Below are 22,345 nucleotides of genomic sequence, written 5' to 3'. Positions count from 1 at the left end.
AGATGATAAGAAGGCCATTCAAATTTGACTAGTTTGGGTTTGCTGACCTCGAATTTGAGGTTTAGAATTTGAAAATAATACGATTTCTTTTTTTTATGATTATTGAAAGTTTTTCTGAATTCGTGGAAAAAATCTACAGTCGGAAATTTTTAAAAGTCAAGCCAAAACGCCAATTTGGTTCATCTTTTGCTTGAAATATATATTTTTTTAAATCCACTAAAAATTTTGGGAATCGAACACTTCGTTTTTATTCAAATTATTCAAATCATTTACATGTTGCTTGCAACAACTCTAGAGTTTTTTTTTAAATTGCTCTATAAGCTATTTTTGCCTTCCTCACCTTACTGAGGAAAGGCTATAAAATCACTCGAAAACTGAACTTATTAGTTTGACCTCGTAGACCCACCTTCACGTATACATATCGACTTAAAATCATCTCGACATCATCGACATCTATAGGTCTCTATTGAAAATCAGCAAGTTTAGTTAAGTACTTCAAAAGTTATGCTAAATAAACTGTTTTGGCGTATGTTCGGAAGATTGTAAAAAGGGTGGTTTTTGCAAGAAACCCTATCATGTTATACATTTTCAGAAAGGTATTAATAAGACCTTTTCAATGAGCCTAAAACATCTGACAACCCTATCAAAAGTTATTAGCACTTAAGTGTTATTTATACACTTTTTGGAGGCCAGATCTCAGATATTTTAATGAAAATGATGTCCGGGTTCATCATGCGACCTGTCGTTAGTTAGATAATCGAAAGACCTTCCAAATGAGCATAAAACATCGAGGATCTGACAATCCTATCAAAAGTTATTAGCACTTAAGTGTTATTTATACACTTTTTGGAGGCCGGATTTCAGATATTGTGATAGAAATATTGTCTGAATCTTCCATGCGAACTATCGTTGGATAGGTTTTCTATCAGACCTTGCCGATGAGCCAGAAATATTGAAGGTCTGCGAACCCTATCAAAAGAAATGAGTAATAAAGTTGATTTGTTAAACATGTTAAGGGGGAATGTGGCTATTTCTACTGAATGTATTGACTTTATGAATGTGAGAAAGGCACCAACCACCTAAAGGTGAATTAAGTAACGTTTTTATATGATGATTTTATAATAATAATGCAATCGATGCTTCCCCACGTGTTCACAGTCTGACATGGGGCGTCGTAATGTTCAGCTAGCCGTCATAGCATACTAAGGACAATGCGTACATTTGAAGGGTGAATCGTTGATTCTGGAGACACCGGACGTCGATCCAATGCGCACCTTGGGGACAGAATGGACAACCCTAATTCCTTCTGGAATTTGTTCATTGGACCATCCCCTACACACCTGTCTTTATTCCGAGTGAATCAATGTTGTCCCCAGACAACAGTAATTTACATGTAAACTTTGAACCGCTGGGACAGGCCAATTCTCAACCAAATGGGCTGATATCTGGCATGAGAGTCCCTATGGGTACCCTCTACTAGCGGAACCTCGGTTTGCCTGATTCTGAGATTTTTTTTTTTGTTTGGATGAAACACCCTATTGTTTATAGAACCCATTCAAGAAAAAAAAACTTTAGAATTGTATTGAAACAATGCAAGAGGAAAAACCAATAACACATTTCTAAATAGATTTTTTGCCGAATCAAGTTTTTTGTTTTGTTCTAGACAAAAACCAACGCTATGTGTGATCGCCAAACACGGAAGTACGGACAGTAGCAAGGACAAGTACAAAAAAAGGCTAGATAAATTTATTGTAAGCTGATGATTTCATATTTCCATACATAATAAACAAAAAATGTACAACCGAAAAGCTTAAAAAAGACCCTTGTTCAGGAAGTTTGAAAAATTACACGGCGGACCATCGGTCAGCAATTCCGTTACGTACGCGATTCCCACGGTGTGTCACTTTCCATGTCGTGTCCTGACTTCCTGTTTGTTCTGCAGGCCTGCGCGCGGTTGGTTGGTTGGTTTTGGAAGTTTGGAGTTCTTAACAGTATAAATTCACCTAATGCTAGTTTCGCATCTCATTCACAAACAGGCTCGATTCCACTGCTCCGGGGCCTCATCCTGGGTGGGCACTTTCCGGACCCGCTCAGGATGAGACCCCGGAAACAGTGGCCTCGGCCGCTGATATTTAGAATAATTTTAACTGCGTTGACTGACCCTAACTAGCACTAAACCTGGGGGACGCGTTACATTTATATATGTGGAGGAAAAATGGGGGGGATTATTAAAGTTTAAAAAAAGGAAAGTGAATTGAAAAAAGTAGGATTTTTCTTCAAAGTTGTGATAAAGGTATCAATTATATTATACTTTGTGTCTAATTTTGCTTTGTTGCCTTTTTTGCGTTTCTTTTATTCAACTTGCTGATGATTGTTGTTTAGCTTCTTGGTACACATGAAAGAAAAGTTGCAGATTTTGTTTGTTTTCTTGTTTTACTCGTTCCAGTGATTGACAACAGAAGTTTCTCGTTACCTGAAATGGAAAGAAACGTTGATGCTTTAGGGCTTGAGTGGAAATTTGCTAAATTTTCTTGTTTTAAATAGTTTTCTACAAACTGTTGATAATTTTGAAACGGAATAGTTCAAAGAATTAGTAACGCCATATGTTTGGCAACTTTACAATAAAATTAAATTTCAAGGTAATTTTCAAAAATAAGCGTAAAGTTTATATTCCCGGTTTAAACTGGTTAAAAAAGTTAAAAATATCATAATTTTAAATTTTATTCTTTATATTATTTTGCGTAAAAATATGTTTATCCAAGGAAATGATTGAACGAGAAAAAATCACAAATCCGCATCCGCAGGCTCTTAACTGCTTATTTAATCATCGGTGTACAGGACGCCGCACTATTTAACACTTGTACATAGCACCAACGGGGTCAAAACTTACGCGAAGCACCAAGGGGGTCAAAAAAATTGAAAAGGAAACTTCAACCGGCAGGTTCTTGGCGAAAACTCAACCGATTTGGATGATTCTTGTTGCATTCGATTCGGAAGAATGTCAATGAAGCTACAATGAAAACGTTACTTAGGTTCATCCTTACATTCATAAAGTGATTACACTACACGGCCTCGAAAAAGTATATAAATACCATTTATTTTTATCAAAATATCTGAGATCCGGCCTCAAAAAAATTGCATTAACATCACTAAACTGCCCCTGATCGCATAAAAGTCCCATATGCATTTTCATCGATTTCGAGTTATTGATGCAGTTTGGTTCAAAATCGTGTGCTCTTTCAAAAGAGCCTATAACATCCAGTACTTTGTTCTAGAAATCAGGAGGAAATCCAGTTTTTTTTTTGCGAAAACTTAACACGTAGCCTTATGTATGGGACAAACTTCAAATGCGTTTTTCTCAGCTTGCTGTTTTTGCATATGGGACATTTATGCGAACATGGGCAGTAAAGTACTTTTAATTTTTGATAGGTTTGTCAGATCTTCAATCTTTTGGACTCGTTGGACAGGATTTTTGATTACCTATCTAACGATGGGTCGCATGATAGATCCGGACAACTTTTTCGACCAAATATTTGAGATCCGGCCTCAAAAAAGTATATAAATAACTCTTAAGTACTCATTACTTTTGACAGGGTTGTCAGATCTTCAATCTTTTGAACGCGATGGAAAGGTCTTTCAAATACCTTTCTAACAATACATAGCATAATTCGTTTTCGTTTTCGTTTTACGGAGCAAGGTGGGGGACGCGGCCTCAAGTCAGTCCAAGTCCGGTTTCTTGTGGAAAATAGGGTAGTGGCCGAACTAGTATTGCATACCAAATGAACACCACCGGAAGATATAGAGAATTTGCAGCAAAGCTAAAAGACGCGTGTCGCCACCTATGAACAAATAGCGTAAACCTATGATTTTTAGAAAAAATGTGTTTTTTCCTTCCTAATCAACATTTTTATTAAACTTATGCCGGATTCGGATGAGAAAAATTATTTCCAACAATTTGGTGTACAACTTTCCAATATTTGTTTGATTTTTCTATGAGAAAACTGTAAATTTAGAAAAAGATAGTAATTTGGACTATTTGGGAGGAAAGTCTGTCAAAAATCAATACAAATTGTTGAATATACGTTAACACATCTGTTATCAACTATATAACTGGTTATTTCCTTGGTATATACAGGGAAACTCATTTTTTCGTGTTCCAAAACATGTTTTTTAAAGAAAAAGGTCACAAATTTTTGCGCGCCCAAAAGTTGCTGTTCATTATTTTAAAGCAAAAAAATTTTCTCGTCTTTTGCAACCAGTTTCATGAAGATTGATGCAGGGAACCATGAGAAATAAGCGATTTTGTTCTTCAATCCAGCTGAAAGGAATACGATTTTTGGCATGTAACCTCATTTTGGCGCCACCTACATTTGAAACACAGTCGCGCTGCAAAACCTCAATAGAGGATCAGGAGGGGGAAGGTGAAAGAAAATTAGTGTAGGTGTGAGTAGTAAGAACTTGGATGACTTAAGCAGTTACGTTAATCTAAGTTTAACACTGAATAAAGGAAATCTGAAATTATGATTCAAAGTAAAAAGGCCCGGAAGAAATTGAATTATTAGTTAATTAAATAAGAAAATGTAAATAATCGGAGATTTATACAAAGGACACCTATGATGTATTTCAAATTTAAAGGAAATTTAAAAAAAAACTGGAAACCGAAAGATGAAAACTAACTTGTCTATGGAATATAAATCTTGATGCATTTTTTTCTGGGCCCCGTCCTGTCGCGTCTGTCAGTAGTCTTATCGTACATTACAACTAGAAGCAGATGTGCAAATGAAATAGTACACTTCGACCAGTTTAACCATTGATTAAAGTCCAATCTATTATTTACGGAAAACAAACATTTATCAACAACCTAAACTAAACTTTCTGAAAGAAACTTGAATCTCAAACTCCCAAATGCCAAACATTCCTTTACCTTGTTTTTAACCCAATAAACATAACTGAACAGTTCATACTTTACAAGTTGAACACTCGTTGTTAAGACGACTATTTCCGTAGTAACAGTTCAATAGGGCGAATCTGCATTTGTAAACAAGCAGTCTATCCCCTCTTACTTGACGTGAACTGTCACTTGAGCGAAAGGGATAGACTGTCTGTCCACAAATGCAGACGCGCTCCATTGAACTGTTATTACGGATTTCGTGCCTTCCATTTCATTAGGGCACAGAAGCTCTGCAAACAAGAGTGTATCCCTATCATACATTATGTAAACTGTCATTTGAGTGAGAGAGATGCATCCCTGTTCACAAAAACCATGTGTCCCTTTGAAATGTTAGGCTCCATTTGATCGTCAAAACTCCAGTAGATCCTCGATTCGCAACAATGGTCGATACAACCATAATCCGAAAACCGTTAGTTCAACAGATTAACGAATTTTGTCCGATATCATTTCATTACTGATTGATCGAGACTCTATGGATTTTTTTGACTATTCCGAATGGTTAGCATACCACATAAATTGAAATCAGAGATTCTGAAAGCATTACTTAACTCACTTACACACAGATGGAAACTGGAACTATTAAACAACCTAAAGTTACAAAAAAATACTAACTATTCTGAGTGCCTTGCAACAAAACTAATTTATCAAAATACCAAATCCTACACACACAAAAATATTTCCGAATGTTACATCATTTATGATGTAACACTTTTGCACGTCATTAAACATTTAAATTTAAATGCAATTTGATGTAAATTTGCAACAAATTATACGTAAAAAACATGATTTTACGTGTGATTCAACCGTTTACGTCGAATCTCAAGTTTACATCAACTGAGTTTACATGTGATTCATTTTTTCCGTGTCGAGTAAATTCACATATTTTTTTCTGTGTAACCTAACACCCACTTTGAAAAAAACGAAAAAAATCACAATGCCTAGAAGAGGCCTCTCTTACTGTTTTGTGTAAGTGTTGCTGTGCTATATGAATTTCTACCTAAGCTAACGACGTATCAAAAAGATTAAAACCTGTTCAAAGCAGATTTTACAAACAAGAATATTGAGATGCAAATAAAAAAAATCAATATCTTGCAATTTTACATAGTACAATAGTTGTGATTTCTATCAACACAAGTATATAAATATAAAATAAATGTGTGATATATATCAACATCGGAAACCATCTTTGCAAATAGCCCTGAAACGACGGCAACGTGTGGCTCCATCTCCAGGGAAATACCTTTCTAACAATACATAGCATAATTTCTACTAAAACCCATCATTTTACAATTTTCCAAAGTTTAACAGCGTTTTTTTAGCATAACTTTTAAAATACTTTTCTAAACTTCAAATTATTAACTAGGGTCTAATGGGACCCCAAGACGGATCGAATGAGACCAAAACGGTCCAAATCGGTTCAGCTAGTCCGAAGATAATTGTGTGCATATTTTTCGGTGCACGGATTTACAGACATACACACGCACAGACATTTGTTCAGAATTTGTTTCTGAGTCGATAGGTATACGTAAAGGTGGGTCTACGTGGTCGAATAAAGAAGTTCATTTTTCGTGTGATTTTATAGCCTTTCCTCATTGATGTGAGGAAGGCAAAAGGCATTTCCAACTGTTTTCCAAGGGTTCTAAGAGCCGGTGAAATTGCATTTTCTACGTTTTTTTACCCCGTTGGGGCTACAAGTGTTAATCATTTTCTTGTGTTCATTTAATTTTGCAGCCCAAATCCAGTTATTGAACTGAAATAATAAAATTCTTTTTCAAATTTTCTTTTCTTGATTTGGGCGAGGGATAGAACACAGCAACCTCCTGGTTTTATCATGTTCAAGGAAGTATTAGACTATGCATAGTGACAAACAGACAAACAAACTCGCACTTTTTGACAGATTGTCTGCTTTGTTTGTTTGCAAAAACGTCAACCAGCATACATTTTGCTTTCTTTGTGAGTTTGTTTACTCCTCATTTCACGTGAAATTTTTAAATGGCGACAAATTTATGAACATATTTTGTCGCTTTTAAAATTTATTTTCCAATGATTTATTTTTAAATATTGCGCAATTCCCACTAACTTGGACTTCGCACTAATTTATTGCTATCGATCGCACTATTGCGACTTGTCAAACTGGCTTGGAAAATTTCAAATTTCCTAAAAAATGATCAAAGCGAGCTGAGGTTACCCGCTTGTTTTTCAGCTGTCAATCGCAATTTTGAAGTGCGGAAGTCTAGTTTGGTGGAAAATGCGACTGGAAATGTAAATAAACAACAGCTGGTTGCCTAGTTTTTCAAACTCTTGTTGTCAAAAGTGCGGGTAAAATCCAAGTTACAGAGCAAGGATCAATACCTGCCTAAGTAAAATGCGCCAAAAGCCATCGAAAAACATACAAATTCATGAATTCAGTGTAGTAGGCTTATGCTTTGGGATGTTCCCTTCAATGTTGAATACTGGAGTTTTTTTTTTTTTTTTTTTTGAAAAGGTCCAATAAACCAAATTTTCAGTTTTTGCTTTTTCCTGACGCAAGGCGGTTTCAAAAACAACCAAAAAGCAAAAACTGGAAATTTGGTTTATTGGACCTTTAAAAAAAACTCCAGAATACTTGGTTGATGAATTTTTTTAGCTTAAACTATTTTTTATGCAATTTAAAAAACAAATGTTTTTCGACCACTTTAGAAACAAGCCATTTTGTCTAGTAGGGGAGATGGGGGTAAGACGGCCACCCTAAGGGAGAATTCTAATAAAATTTACACAACAGATTATTTTGATCTCAAATTACGTACATATTGTTCTACTACTAGTCCATTATAGAAATGACATAAATTAGTTGGTCTAAAAACCAATTTTCAATACTTTTCAGCAAATTAAAAAAATAATTGAAATCGTATATATATGAAATACGCGGGGTAAGACGGCCACCCATGTGGGGTAAGACGGCCAGTGCTATAAATTAACTTAATAACTTTGCTAAATCCACCCAAACACCTACATGGCTGGTTCAACAGACTTCTCTGAACATCATAACTATTTTGGTTGGAAAAAATCAGGTTTCAAATGTGAAGAAAAATGCTGTTTAAAAAATTTCATATTTTGGCTCAGTGAATTTCATATTATTGCGACCACATTTTATGAAAAACTATGAATTTTTACTACAAAACAAACACAATTTGGTACAATAAAAATAGTTTGTGTATTTCGATTAGAATAAGTAAATCAAAATTATGTAAACTATATTAAATTAGCGATTTTTGTGAAAAGTTTGCTAGGATTTCATACTATTCAATGAGTTTTGCTATATCACAGTAAAGAATGTTGTCGAAACGGTAGTTAACAGCATTTTGATTAAAAATGGATAGTTTTATTGAAAATGCTTTTCCTTTATCTACAAATATGTCTTAATAGTCAAAAACCGTCAAAAATATAACCTATATCAAATAAAATCTACAAATTACGGGTGTCCGTCTTACCCCCGGAGGAGGTGGCCGTCTTGCCCCCAAATAAATTATTTTTTTAAACATTTTTTGTAAACAGTTCATCGCATTTTTTGAACTTTTTCGAGGGACATAATCTAGGGAAAACTTCAATTTAACATGAAAAAATATTTGATGACAGGAAAACATATTGTTATCTAACAAAAATGCCTAAGTTGTAATTCATGAAAATTACATCCATTTTCAAGTTCAAAAATTATTTCTTCATTTTGAGCTATTTTTATACTATTTCAAACAATATTTTTGACAAAGGTGACTCCATATGCATTATTTAGCATGAGGAACAGTATTGCTAAACATTTTAGTAATATTCATTAGTATACTTATTAAAACAGTAGGGTGGCCGTCTTACCCCGCCTGGCCGTCTTACCCCCAGCTCCCCTAAAACGTTAAAGAGAGGTAATAAATGACTCAAGGGACCTTTCTAACATAGTTTCCATGAAGTTAGACCACTTTCATAAAAATAGTCAGTTACCAAAACAAACATTTTAGAAAATAGTGTTAATATGTTGTCATAAGACACTATTTTTACAAATAAGCATCAAAACAAGTAAAAAATCAACTAATGTTGCATTAAACGTGATTTGTGAAGCTACCAGGTGTGAAATAATCCATTTAGCTCAAATTTCGTAACTTTTGATTGTTTTTATAAGGCAGGAAAAGGGTGGTACATTCTGCCTCCAAGTGGATTTTCATTTAACACTTCCGCCACCAAGCCTCTAAATGATTTGAAGGTTTCGTTTTTGTTTGGTTACCATCGTAATTAGGTTTTACGCCGACTCAATTTTTAGGTTAGAAATTTGACAGCTTGGCTGCACTGTTTACATTTTTTGCACGTGTGTCTCAGTAAAAATGTATGTGCGTGTGCGCTCGTGAATTCACGCTGTAAAACCTAATAGTTCCTGGTAACATTATAAACATTGAACAAACTTTTTCAAACAATCTAACTTTCGACAAAGCCTATTTAAGAACCTGTGGTGTGGTGATGTTATTTGACGTCCTTTATAAGACCCTTGCCCTACAGTTGGTCTAAATACATTCTAAAGCCCAAAACCAAGGGTGGCCCATTCAACTGCAACAACAAATACATCAGCATGATTTTTAGTGATCCAGTGAAGAAGGCTTCAAAATAAAAGCCGAAACGTCGGTAAAGAAGGGAAACGGTTGTACCTTTCATTCGAAGGAGTGAAGAGCCAAATATGAAGAAAACTGAAATTTGACAGTCGTTGCAAAAAGTTGTATTTATAAAAGTTCTATTTCTAGATATTTAAGAGGCAGTATTTGTAAATTCTGCTCGGTTTGTTCTAGAGGTCGTATCGAGGTGCTCCGATTTGGATGAAACTTTCAAGGTTTGTTTGTCTATACATGAGATGAACTCATGCCAAATATGAGCCCTCTACGATAAAGGGAAGTGGGGTAAAACGGGCTTTGAAGTTTGAGGTCCAAAAAACATGAAAAATCATAAAATTGCTCGCATTTCCGTAAAATTTCACCAATTCCAACTCTCTTAGATGCATTCGAATGGTCTTTTGAAGCCCTTCAAAATGTGCTATAGACATCCAGGATTGGTTTGACTTTTTCTCTTAGCTTTTGCGAATTACTGTTAAAAATTGATTTTTTCAAAACCTTAATATCTTTTTGCAACAGCCTCCAACACCCATACTCTTATAGGTCAAAAGTTAGGGAATTTCATGGACTATAAGCCTACGGTATTAACTTTTTGGCCTTAACTTTTTTAAGTTAGATTTTTCATACCCTGTGTTCAATACGTCAAATGCTGTATCAAGTAGGCGAATACCTGTTTTACCCATAATCCGACAAAATGCTAAATAATATTTTAATTAATTCTAAATGGCATTTTTTCCAATCAAATTCAAAATTCCAACACCTCAATCTAATGTAAAATTTTCTGAGGATTCCGAATATGTCAACATTGAGACCAAAATGTGCCGCTATGGAAGCCTACAGGGCAAAAACCAACGTTGTAAAATGTTTGTTATAGAAAAATCTAAAAACTATGAGAAAAACTGCGATTGGCCAAAAAGTTAATACCGTAGGCTTATAGTCCATAAAATTTCCTAACTTTTGACCTATGGGAGTATGGGTGTTGGAGGCTGTTGCAAAAAGTTATTAAGGTTTTAAAAAAAATCAATTTTTAACAGTAATTTGCAAAAGCTATGAGAAAAAGTCAAACCAATCCTGGATGTCTATAGCACATTTTGAAGGGCTTCAAAAGACCATTCGAATGCATCTAAGAGATGCATCTAAGATGAAGTTTTACGGAAATGCGAGCAATTTTAAGATTTTTGCATGTTTTTTTGACCTCAAACTTCAATGCCCGTTTTACCCCACTTCCCTTTGTCGTAGAGGGCTCATATTTGGCATGAGTTCATCTCATGTATAGACAAACAAACCCTGAAAGTTTCATCCAAATCGGAGCACCTCGATACGACCTGTTTCACATCGGTGAAAAACTCGCTCTTAAACAATCAATTTTACGGGGTTTTCCAATGAAAATTTCGAACATATTCGAATGAACAAGCACTCGTTGTCAAATTTGATCAAGTGCGAAAATATCAGTTATGCATTGAGAATAATTCAAGCAATAAAAAAAGAAATTAGTTGGGCTAAAGAATTGTAAACAGTCTATCTTGCTCACGTGACTTAATTTTCCATTAGGAGCGAGCAGGATAGACTGTTTGTGTTAACTTCTGTTGCTCATATTAAATTTAAATGATTTAAATTGTTCAAGAATCCTTCATTGAATGCCTTAACGCGGAGTTCCAAGCTGGTGTGCGGAGGATTCCACCAACGTCATCGAGATCGGGACAAACATTCCGGTTTCGAGTAGATTTCGTCTAAAACACAAAAATAAGGGCTCCATGCTAGTACACATATCAGCTCAACGGCTTCCATTTATTTTTTTCTTCGCTCTAGTAAAAAGTATTTCGCAATGATCCTTCTCTCTCTACGTGTATTAAAAATGTACCCAAAAAAAAGTAATAACAGAAATGTATCTTCACCTGGAATTGGAAGGAGAATTTTCGTTCACTGCGGATCTTGATCACGATTTCGACGCACGTCCGATGTCCGAGAGATGGTGGGGGGAAAGATGTTGTTGTTGTTGTTAGTTTCCGCGATCGATCGTTGTCGTGTCGTGGTTTTGTGTTTCTTTATCGTCTTCGGTCGTTGTTGCTGTTGCTGCTGGATGTTGTTGTTTTAGTTGCTTCTTTGTTTATACTGATGTTGTTGTTGTGACACTACACTTGCTGCTGGAGATGTTTTCTTTTTTATTTTGTTGTTGTTGGTTTGTTTGCTTGCTTGTTGGTTGATGCTGCTGATTTAGGGGGGTTTGGAAATTTACAGCATATCGGCCAAGTTTGCTGGCATCTCCTCAATGGTAGTGTTGTAGTGTTTCTCAATGTCTGTCAGCACTCTCTTGTCAGCTTCAGTAACAAAATTAATAGCAACTCCCTTACGACCGAAACGTCCACCTCGACCGATTCTGGAATGGGGGGAAAAAGAAGATAAACGAAGGTTAGTCATTTATGACGCAGGGTTGTGAAATTGAATGACTCATGATGAGTGTTATTCAATTTTGTAAAATCAAAGTGCTGAACAATAGTCCACGTGGAATGGACTACAGGTATGTCTATTTTCATTTGTTTACTTTGCCTCACAAATAGAACACAGTAGCAATTTTGGAATTAATGCTAGAATGCTTTCTCAGTGAGGCGCGAGCTCGTACTCAAGAAGATCTTCTGACGTGACACTCACCTATGGATGTAGTTTTCTCTCAGCGTCGGCAAATCGTAGTTGATAACTAGCGAAACCTGCTGCACGTCGATACCACGAGCGAGCAGATCCGTGGTGATGAGGACACGCGACGATCCGGTACGGAACTGCTTCATGATCAAGTCACGATCCCGCTGGTCCATGTCGCCGTGCATGGAAGACACGGTGAAGCTCTCAGCGGCCATGTCGGCGGTCAGCTGGTCGACCTTGCGGCGAGTGTTGCAGAATATGACGGCCTGAGTGATGGACAGCGTATCGTACAGATCGCACAGTGTTCCGAGCTTCCAGCCTTCCTGTTTCACGTCGATGTAGAACTGCTTGATACCTTCCAGGGTGAGTTCCTCCTTCTTGACCAAGATCTTGACCGGCTCGCGCATGAAGTGGGTCGAAACCTCCAACACTTCAGACGGCATGGTAGCGGACAGCAGGATGACCTGCACGTCGTTCGGCAACATGCGGAAAACGTCCTGAATCTGGTCCTTGAAACCACGGGACAACATCTCGTCGGCCTCGTCGAGGACGAACAGCTTGATGTGGTTGGTGCGCAGGAAGTTACGACTGATCATGTCGTGCACACGTCCCGGGGTTCCGACCACGATGTGGCAACCCATCTCCAGCTTGCGCATGTCATCGCGCACGTTGGTGCCGCCGATGCAAGCGTGGCACTGGGCCTGCAGGTAATCGCCGAGGGCGATCACTACCTTCTGGATCTGGGTCGCCAACTCACGGGTCGGGGCCAGAATCAGCGCTTGGCATTCTGGGATGTTGGTGTCGATCTGCTGCAAGATCGCGATGGAAAATGTAGCAGTCTTACCAGTACCTGATAGAAGAAACACGAGACAGAGAGGAGAAAAAAGACGAAAATTAGCAAATAACATTTTTTTTTTTGCAGCAGGAAGAAATACGCAAACACAAAGCCAATGATGCAGCACTCTCGGTTGCAGATATAAATATCGCGACGTCTCATTTGCAAACGCCAACAACGTGACCATCGTGGCGCGTAGCGCAGATCTAAACAAGTTCAATGTCGTTGAGGATTGGTGCGCCCAATCCTCATTCTAGAAATTTTGATTTATGTTCATTTTGCTACTCTTCACGATAATTCTATGCGTTTTAGACCAGTATTATGTAATATCGGAATACAGTCCAGCCTCGATTATCCAAAGTCCTCGGATTTTTTTTTTTTTATTTGAAAATGTAAAATTTTCAAGGAAAATGTATATGGGCCCACCTTAACTAAATTCGTACATTGTCCAACTGCGCTTTTTCGAAATATTTGAGGTATCTTTTTTACCTTAAAATGACTGTAACTATTGACTTTGAAGTCCAAAATGGCTTAAAAAACGAACATGTTTTTAAAACTCTTAAAATGCCCCTAATATTACTTTCTCTAAAACTTTTTTTTTTTTTTTTTTTTTTTTTTTTTTTGGGAGGGTGGTCCAGCCGCACATCGTTGATGTTGAAACCTCTAAACTGGGCCCTCGTCCTGTCACGTCCGTCAGTAGTCTTGTCGTACATTACAACTAGAACCAGATCTGCCAATGAATTAGTACACTTCGACCAAATAAACACTGACGCTGTATGGATCTGACTCTAGAATAAATGCACAGTTGTGTGTTATTCATAAGTCCAACTTATTCAATTATTCATTTAAGTCCAAATATTCATTTGCTAACTACTTTGGATTGAAAATCTAAATTTTTATCTAAAATCCTCTAAACTTAATATTCAAAACTAAACGTTCCCTTAAATTGTTGTAGTACTACTTCTATAAAAAAAAAACAATAAAAAATTGTGAACTGATATACAAATAGGATAGAAATCGCGATTTTAAAAAGAAATGACCATTTACGTCAAAAGATCCGTAATTCCTCGATTCGCAACAATGGTCAATACAACCATAATCCGAAAACCGTTAGTTCAACAGATCAACGAATTTTGTCCGATATCATGACATTATTGATTGATCGAGACTCTATGAACAATTTGACATAAACGAATGCCTAGAATTCTACATCAATCAAAGTTTAATGACAGCATTACTCTAACTTAACAATTGCAACTAAATTTAACATCAAAAAGGATGGAAAGGATACAGATTTATTTTAAATGCTAATCCTAAGCAACAACACAATTGTACTATCCTGAAGTCCCACCTAAATCCCACATTGTGATAGTGAAAAAGTCACAGAAGCAGCGGTGTCTTGTGCAATTGTGATATTTTCACTATCGGAGAACTACCTAGTTCACGAAGACAGCTTATCGGTCAACGCTTAAGCCCTGGGGCTACGCCAAAGCGAGTTCTCGTAGCATGAAGTGGTGTCCATAGTGCTTATAAAAAAGAATGTATACCCAAATTTTAACTAATGCACTAGGATCAAATCATGCCCCTTGACTTTACTTTCTCTAAAACTTGACCCAAAAATGCTACGCTCAAAAACTGATTTTGAAAGGTTTGCACAAATACTTCTTTCAAATTTGGTCGTAGAAGTCGTAGATTGCGAGATAAAATGTTGGTTTCTTGGACAAAGTTACTTGAATTGGTCTAAAAAATAAGCTTAAATTGCTGATATTATTGTTAACAACGATAAAAAGTTAATTTTGGAATTTTAAATTAATTAAAAAATAGCTTCGTGGCCCGTCTTGACTGATAGCACCCTTTAAATTTGAGGAAGGCACCAACCACCTAAGGGTGGATTAAGTAACGTTTTTATCTCAAATATGTCGGAAAAGCGAAACTGGACAATTAACGAATTTAGTAAGAAGAATAACCTTAATTACCTATCCAAAGATAGGTCACATGATATATTTGGACAACGTTTTCATCAAAATATCTGAGCTCTGGCCTCCAAAAAGTTTATAATAACACTTAAGTGCTTATAACTTTTAATGGGGTTGCCAGATCTTCAATGTTTTGAACGCGTTGAGAAAGGTCTTTTGATTACCTATACAACGACAGGTCGCATGATAAATCCTCACATCGTTTTTATCAAAATATCTGAGATCCGGCCTCCAAAGAGTGCATAAATAACACTTAAGTGCTTATAACTTTTGATAGGGTTGTCAGATCTTCAATGTCTTTTGGACTCGTTAGAAAGGTCTTTTAAATACATTTCTAAAAATGTATAGCATTACGGCCTTTCTTACAAAAACCACCCTTTTTAACAATTTTGAGAACTTTAGTCAAAATCGTTTTTTTAGCACAACTTTCGAAGTACTTTACTAAACATAATGTTATGAAAATATGACCTATGGGACCTGTAGACGGATCGAAAAACACAGATCCGGACAAAATCGGTCAAGCCAGTTTCGAGAAAAAAAAATCTACGTCCATCCACACACACAGACATTTGCTAAGAATTTGATTTTGAGTCGATAGGTATACGTGAAGGTGGGTCTACGAGGCCTATTTAAGAAGTTCAGTTTTCGAGTGATTTTATAGCCCTTCCTCAGTGAGGTGGAGAAGGCAAAATGCATCTTCTTTACCTTAAAATGACTGTAATCTTGCCAATTTTTTGCGTGAAAATAAAAGTGATCATAAATGGTTTTTAATCGTTAACGTTGTAAATACATAAAAATTAAGATAGGGTTCTGGACCCTACTGGCAAGCCACAATTGTATAGTAGACACAAAAATGCAAATATTCTCGAAAAGTTTAATGAACTAATTACACAGTTGCTGATGATTTAGCATAGTAAAATTACAGACAACAGCATTCGATCTAACATAAAGGTTAGGTGAACAAAAGTTTAGCTAAACTTAGCCAACAGTCAATATTCTATTGGAGGTGCCAAATTCTAACATCAAAATTAGCAGTGATAACCACGTGTTTGAAATTTGACCAATCACAAACTCGAGATAAACCGTTCATATCTCTATTGTGAGTTCAAAATTAAACCGAAATCTCCAAATTTAACACTTATACTTGCAGCCGGACGACAATTATCACGTGAAAAGCTTTGAAAGAAACGATAAAGCAATTAATTTTGTAAAATTATTGTTTTTTGAAGATTTTTTAATCGTCACTGGCGTCAACTGGGGTGAATCGGGACTATAATCTGAAGGAACAGCAGTTTTAGAGCACAAAAAAGCTTGAAATTTTGAAACCATTCTGAATTTATTCTAAATCTAAATCCATTCTAAAGCCCAAAACCAAGGGTGGCCCATTCTGCCCCCCTGCCCCTCTACTAATTTTGTTGTTTTTTAATAAAATAGCTGTCCCTATTCGCTCCAACTGACAGTGCAGCAAATTTTATATTGATCCCTATTTGTGAGATGACTGTATCTTGCGATAGAATTGCGTGCATTGAAAAAATATATAAACTCATTCAAACTTTTCAAAAAGTTTATTCTAAAACATTCAAATATTATAAAGTTTGTTTATACAACTTTGAATTCATTTCAACATGTGCAAAACTGCACTCAACTTCACTGTTGCAAAAGACCTCCTCAACCGCCTGAGCGGTTCACCTTGGCAGTGCCGTGATAAGGCCATAGGAGAAAAAATAAGTTGGAATGTACACCGCACCGCAAGTGCAGAAAAGCATGGCCGGGGAAAACGAACACGGTCGTCGTTACATCGAGTCACACACGGTCGGCGATTCGCCGGTTGTCATTACACTTACACCATTCGACCTATTTTCTGTCTGTCTGCCCGTCCGCCTGTACGCAAACTCTTCGTGAAACTTTTCTCCCATTTTCTTGAGCGTTCTCTCTCCTCCCCTTCCCGAAAGGACGATTGATCCGGGGAAGTTTTTAATGTTTTGTCTACGAAAAGATCCCTAACAGAACCCCTACCTGGGGTTTTTGGTGCGTCTTCCTAGGTTCCACCCCAGGTGTACGTTCTGTAACACGGAGTTGCCCTGCTGCACCAATACACTATCGCACGAGGTCGTCGTCGTCGTCGTCGCGGGCGCACAGAGAAAATCGATAATCATATCAGAGACACTTTGGCTTTCTTTTTTGGGGGTGGGGGTTTGGGACACCGAAAAATTTGGCCGGCTACTCACCAGACTGGGCCTGGGCAATGACGTCGTGCCCCTTGATGCACGGCATAATAGCGCGCTGCTGGATGGCAGACGGCTTCTCGAAACCGTAGGCGTAGATGCCGCGGAGCAGCTGCTCCTTCAGGCCCATGTCGTCGAAGTTGTCGACGGTCTCGTTCCAGTTGGACTCGATAACGCCATCGGGCTGCATACCGGCGGGGCCATCGTAGGTCTGCTCCTGTCTGTTGTCACCCATCTGTGATTAATTTTTTGGTTGAACGAAAAAACACACAAAGTTAAGTCTTTTCTGCCCACTTTTAGGAGAACGAGGATAGAGTTATGGGATGCGGTAAAAAATTGACGATCGGTGTTCAAGACGCGCGCGTCACACTGCTGCTCGACCGACCTTCTATCGGTACTTGTTTTCTGCGTGCAAATGCAATACGAAATGGCGATTAATCATACACAAGCAGGAACAGCAGCAGCACAGCAAAAGCGAGTTTAAAGAGGCGGCCCGAGTTGTAGGTAGTGTAGTGTGTGGTGTGGTTTGCTATTTTTCCCGTCGTCGACGACTGCAGGCAGACCCAGACCAGAGTACAACAAGAGAGTTCCGGCTGCTGGTTGTGTGCGTGAAATTAAGGGGTGCCCAACTGGTCCTCTCGCTCTTGATTCTCGAGGGGGATACAGTGATACAAATACAGCAAGAATGTTTCTTACGTTTTTGGGGGAAGTGTTGCCTAAAGGCAGACTCGTGGGTATTGTGAACTTACTTTACTCAAAAGTTCAATTTTGAATCATATCAATAGCGTAGATATCCCGTTTGATTGTATGTATAACGTTTTTCCACCTGTTTAGAAGTGATGTCTTCCTTAAACGCTCCCAGAATACGGTATATTAGGTTCTTTAAGATTTGAATATTTAATACTGTTTAATCATTTTTTTTTTCTATCAACAATTTTATCTGAGATTATGTGTTATAAGATATGCATCAATAAATTTCAGAGAAAAATATCAAATCCTAGAAAAAATCTTTACATAAAAATACAAATCTGGCAACCTTTTCTAAAGATATTGAGACTTATCGAAATCTCTTAATAAATGTAAATACACTCAACCTGTCACTTTTTAGACGGCGCTCACGCACACTATCAACACAAACGTTTGGTAGTGTGTGTGAACTCCGTGTAAAAGGGGTGTCAAACTAAAAAGTGACCCCGTTCGTTTGACAACCATCGGGGTTTAAGTGTATCTCTTTTCCCTTCTTTGTAAGAATCTTTTCCATATAGTTATCTCGATTACTTTCCAAAAGAAATCGAAAGTACACTCATCCCTCATATTCGGAACAATTTACAGATCGGTCAATGTTCGAAAAATCATAGCAAATCGATAATTGAACATAATGATTAGGTTTTACCTTCATTTGAAAGCTATCCTTGCGATCTTTCGAAAGCTGTATCGAACAACTGCAAATTTGAACTTTTCTATCAAGTTTTTGAAGAAAAACATTGACCCATGAAAACCAAAAATTCGGAACACTTTTTTCTTACGATGTAAACAATCTTTGTTATCGCTCCAGGGGTACATATTTTTAAAAAAAATAATGACTTCACATTCTGAAACCAATAAAACTCATGCTTAGTAATGTTTTATGAATGGTCTGCTAACTTTTCTTGTGAAAATATCAGTTAAATTCAGGTGTTCCACAATTGTGGGAGGCGCAATAACATCCCACAATTATGGAACGGGCAATTTGGAGGCAGTGTTTTGCTGCTCTGAATAAAATAGTCTCGAAATGCTATTGACAAATTATCACAAAAGTGTTCCGAATATGTGGGATGACTGTAATATTCAAACTAAGAATTAAATTGGAATGACATACATAATTATTTGTTTTGTGATCGTGGGACGCGTGCATATTTTGTTATGGTTTCACAGTTTTGGACCGGTAATGGCGGTCAAATAAATTTTTAAGAGTTATTTTGTAGGCTATTTAACAGATTAAGAAAAGTTAACCACGCTATAAGCTGCTAGTGCCCAAAAGTTAAAGCTGTTCCACAATAAATAAATGTTTGGAGATATAGCCATTTTTACGAGCCACGTAGCCTAGGTGTTAACGCTTCCGCCTCGTAAGCGGTAGATCTTTTCCCTTCTGGATTCGATTGCTTAGCAAAGGGAAGGTAGTGTATTGTCACAAGCTGAACTAGGGACCTACATAGGGAGCGTTCTTTTATTACGTAACGCAGTAGGGGGGAGGGGGGGGGGGTCGGAGGCCGTGTTACGCTCCATACAAAATTTTTAAAATTTGTATGGAAATTTTGTTACGAGGGGGGGGGGGGAGGGGGTCTAAAAGTCTGATTTTTCGCGTTACGTAATAAAAGAACGCTCCCATAGGGAAATGAAATGTTCTGGGAGAATTTTCAAACACCCAAAGTCATTCAAATTTAAGGTTGAAAAACTTGTAGTTTTTTTCTTTGGTGTTGGCACTTTTCTTGTACCGAACAAGCACAAACATAATGAAAACTACCAGATTATTATCAACAACAGTTTTACAATACTTGTAATGGTTATAAGTCTCGTTTTTTGCCAAAATTATTTTAAATTGATTCCAACCTTGTTTTCGCATGATCTTGTTGCTCGATTGGAACCCCGATTTGACAGTTCGATTGGAACCCTGAGAGTGACATTTTGCCTCTCCATATAGGCTCTCTAGCTAAACGATATTAAATATATTAAATTTTAATGTTTGGTTTTATATAGAATCATATACTGAACATCAGATTCTATGTTCTGGCGCCTATCGAGAAATTAAAAGTGCAACATAGAGTTAAACTTTCTGTCAAGCTTCTGTGAAATTTTCCATGTCAGTTGTGGAAGTTTGACTTTATGTTACTGGCTCACATCTCTCGTTTTAATTTCTCGATTAAAGCATCGATATGCCCAAATCCTCAATCAGCTGTTCAAATCAGCAAGACCAAATAAAAAAAACTGGCAACACTGTATGCTTTTCCAAAAAACCACTGAACCCTTTTCTCTCTCTCTCTTTCTCTCACTTGCTTCTCCCTCACACAAACACATCACCGTAACATCTTGGGATGACTGGCCGAACAACACGCACACTAAGAAATTCTGCTCAAGTCTAATCTCACGGCCTGCTACCGCGCCACCGTCCAAGGCTCTCCGGCGCGAATCATCGCCCGATGACGAAGCGGCTCTCTCTCTCTCTCTACCCTTTGCTGCTTACTGTTGGCCAAATTGCGGGGCTCCAAGCGGAATTATTTTTCCAGTCTGCATCACATATTTTTCTCGTGCGATTTCCACCGTGCTTTCGCTTCTTCTTTTTTCTTTGTCGGAGTTTTCTTTTGCTTCAATCTTGGCACGAAAAACGGTACCCTCTGAATCATCGGAAAAGTATGCGGCGAATAATCCAGCGAGGAGAGAGAATTCCATGGCCAACTAAACGCCCTCATATGGACCGAACGGCGCTAGTGAAGGAAAAGACAATCCTTTGTCACGGATTCAACGCATGACTTGCTAGGATTTATGTAATTCTTTGTTCCGAATCATTTGAAACCAAGAAACAACCACGGCCTACTTTTATTGACATTCAAAACTTAGAAAATATCAAACGCAACTACCTGCCGATCAAACATTCCAACAACAAAAAAATCACCCCAAATTCCCGTTATCAGAAAGTGACACGAATTTCCCCAAATTTCTACTCCAGCAACTAGAATCAATGAGTTGCCGAAACAATCGCAGCAATCGACCCAAATCAGTTGGCAATCAATCGCACACACCACCAGCGCACCCGCAGCAGCGGTCCCCTCGAGTATGACGAAGAGGAAAAAGATGGACACTTGGTTCTTGGGTCTGTCTTCTCGCCGAGGGATTTTCCGAATTTTCGCATTTTTACGCGAAAATACCCGCCGCCGCCGACGAAATTTAGCACCACCGGACTCGCACTACTTTAAGCTCGCCTTTGCTGCACTTTGACGCCGAATTCGATCAATTTTTCACGTACATTTTCACGATTTAAGTTTGGCACCTTTACACACGTGCTGAATTTGATTTTTGTAAACCAAGCGAAAGGTCGCCATATTGTCAGTTTCGAGCCAAGAAGTCTCGACGTGCGGTTTGTGGGCGCGCGGGGTGGGGGAGCGACCGGCGAGGGGGAAGCGAGCGGGAATTTGACAGTCGGTATCGCCAACCGTAAAATGAACGAGGGGTGTTGTACACTGCTGCAAAGATTTGGGTTCAGAAAGTACACGATTATGTGGCAAAGATCCGAATTTTGGGTTTAGGCTTTTTTCCCCAACCCAGTGGGAATTTTGGCTCGAGCCCGTGGATGGAGCCGTTGTCGGAAATGGCCAAGAGAAGCATCTTCTCTACAACAACAAGTTCAGCCCGCTGGTAAAGAACAACAACAATGGTAAAGCCGGGAAAGGAAACATGTTTTCTTAGTAAAATACTTTCTCGCACCCCCTCTTTGATTTACTGAAAAAGTCATCTTTTTAACAAATTTTCTAAAATCTCTTGGAATCAATCCAGATTTTTAAGCGAAAATGGCGTTCGAATGATGAACGCCCGAAATGTCAAAATCACGCAGTTACAACATTACGAAAAAAGTGTTCCATGTATAAGGCTTTCTAGTCAGAAATTTACCAACACATTTAAAGTATGTTTACATGACAGCTGGACGTTTGTTTGCATCAGGTTTCCTATCTCTTTCTAGCAAAAGTTTTTTGTCATGCGACTTCTAGCTGGCTTTTTTGACTGACCGCCCGATATGCCATCCAACATACTTCGCAGGGCTGTGACAGCTACAGCTCGATCATTGTTTGCATCAGGGCACTGTGACGAGGAGTTCATCATTTTTGAGTTAAATTATATTTTATTCACTGGGTCTAGAAAGCCTTATGACAGCCACATTTTATTTTCTAATTTTGAAATTAAATATGTCTTTATTGAACTTTCTTATAATAATTACATTTCATTTACATGCTAAGTGGTATGGCCTAATGCTCTTCATCTTTGTTGTATTTTTCGTTTTATTATTAACTGTTCACTTTTATTTTATTTACTTCAAATTGTTTTACATTATTGCATTGAATCAAATACAT

At 37.7% G+C, this 22,345-nt stretch overlaps 1 protein-coding gene across 2 annotated transcripts; it reads right to left on the bottom strand.

The window, feature by feature from the left end:
* Positions 1 to 1,730: 1,730 nt before the first annotated feature.
* Positions 1,731 to 21,407, bottom strand: LOC120414684 (eukaryotic initiation factor 4A). Of its 2 annotated transcripts, none has more exons than XM_052707359.1 (5): positions 21,271 to 21,407; positions 17,250 to 17,481; positions 12,223 to 13,060; positions 11,469 to 11,950; positions 1,731 to 2,473 (listed from the first exon to the last, which is right to left on the bottom strand). In XM_052707359.1, exons 2-4 carry the CDS (start codon positions 17,479 to 17,481, stop codon positions 11,806 to 11,808), a joined length of 1,215 nt encoding a protein of 404 aa, XP_052563319.1. In that variant the 5' UTR covers positions 21,271 to 21,407; the 3' UTR covers positions 1,731 to 2,473; positions 11,469 to 11,805. The 2 variants fall into 2 exon arrangements, with proteins under 2 accessions (XP_052563319.1, XP_052563320.1); XM_052707360.1 differs by having other exon boundaries at positions 21,247 to 21,395.
* Positions 21,408 to 22,345: the final 938 nt, after the last annotated feature.

Source organism: Culex pipiens, chromosome 2 (genome assembly GCF_016801865.2).
Source record: "Culex pipiens pallens isolate TS chromosome 2, TS_CPP_V2, whole genome shotgun sequence".
Lineage (NCBI taxonomy): Eukaryota > Metazoa > Arthropoda > Insecta > Diptera > Culicidae > Culex > Culex pipiens.
This window is presented reverse-complemented; position numbering and strand designations above follow the sequence as displayed.

Bases quoted from the DNA above. Each gene is read 5' to 3' on its own strand.
- LOC120414684 (XM_052707359.1), bottom strand. From the start codon at position 17,481: ATGGGTGACAACAGACAGGAGCAGACCTACGATGGCCCCGCCGGTATG. The intron at 13,061-17,249 runs GTGAGTAGCCGG...TTCTTCTATCAG, and splicing joins CATTGCCCAGGCCCAGTCTG to GTACTGGTAAGACTGCTACA. The intron at 11,951-12,222 runs GTGAGTGTCACG...CCCCCATTCCAG, and splicing joins AGAGAAAACTACATCCATAG to AATCGGTCGAGGTGGACGTT.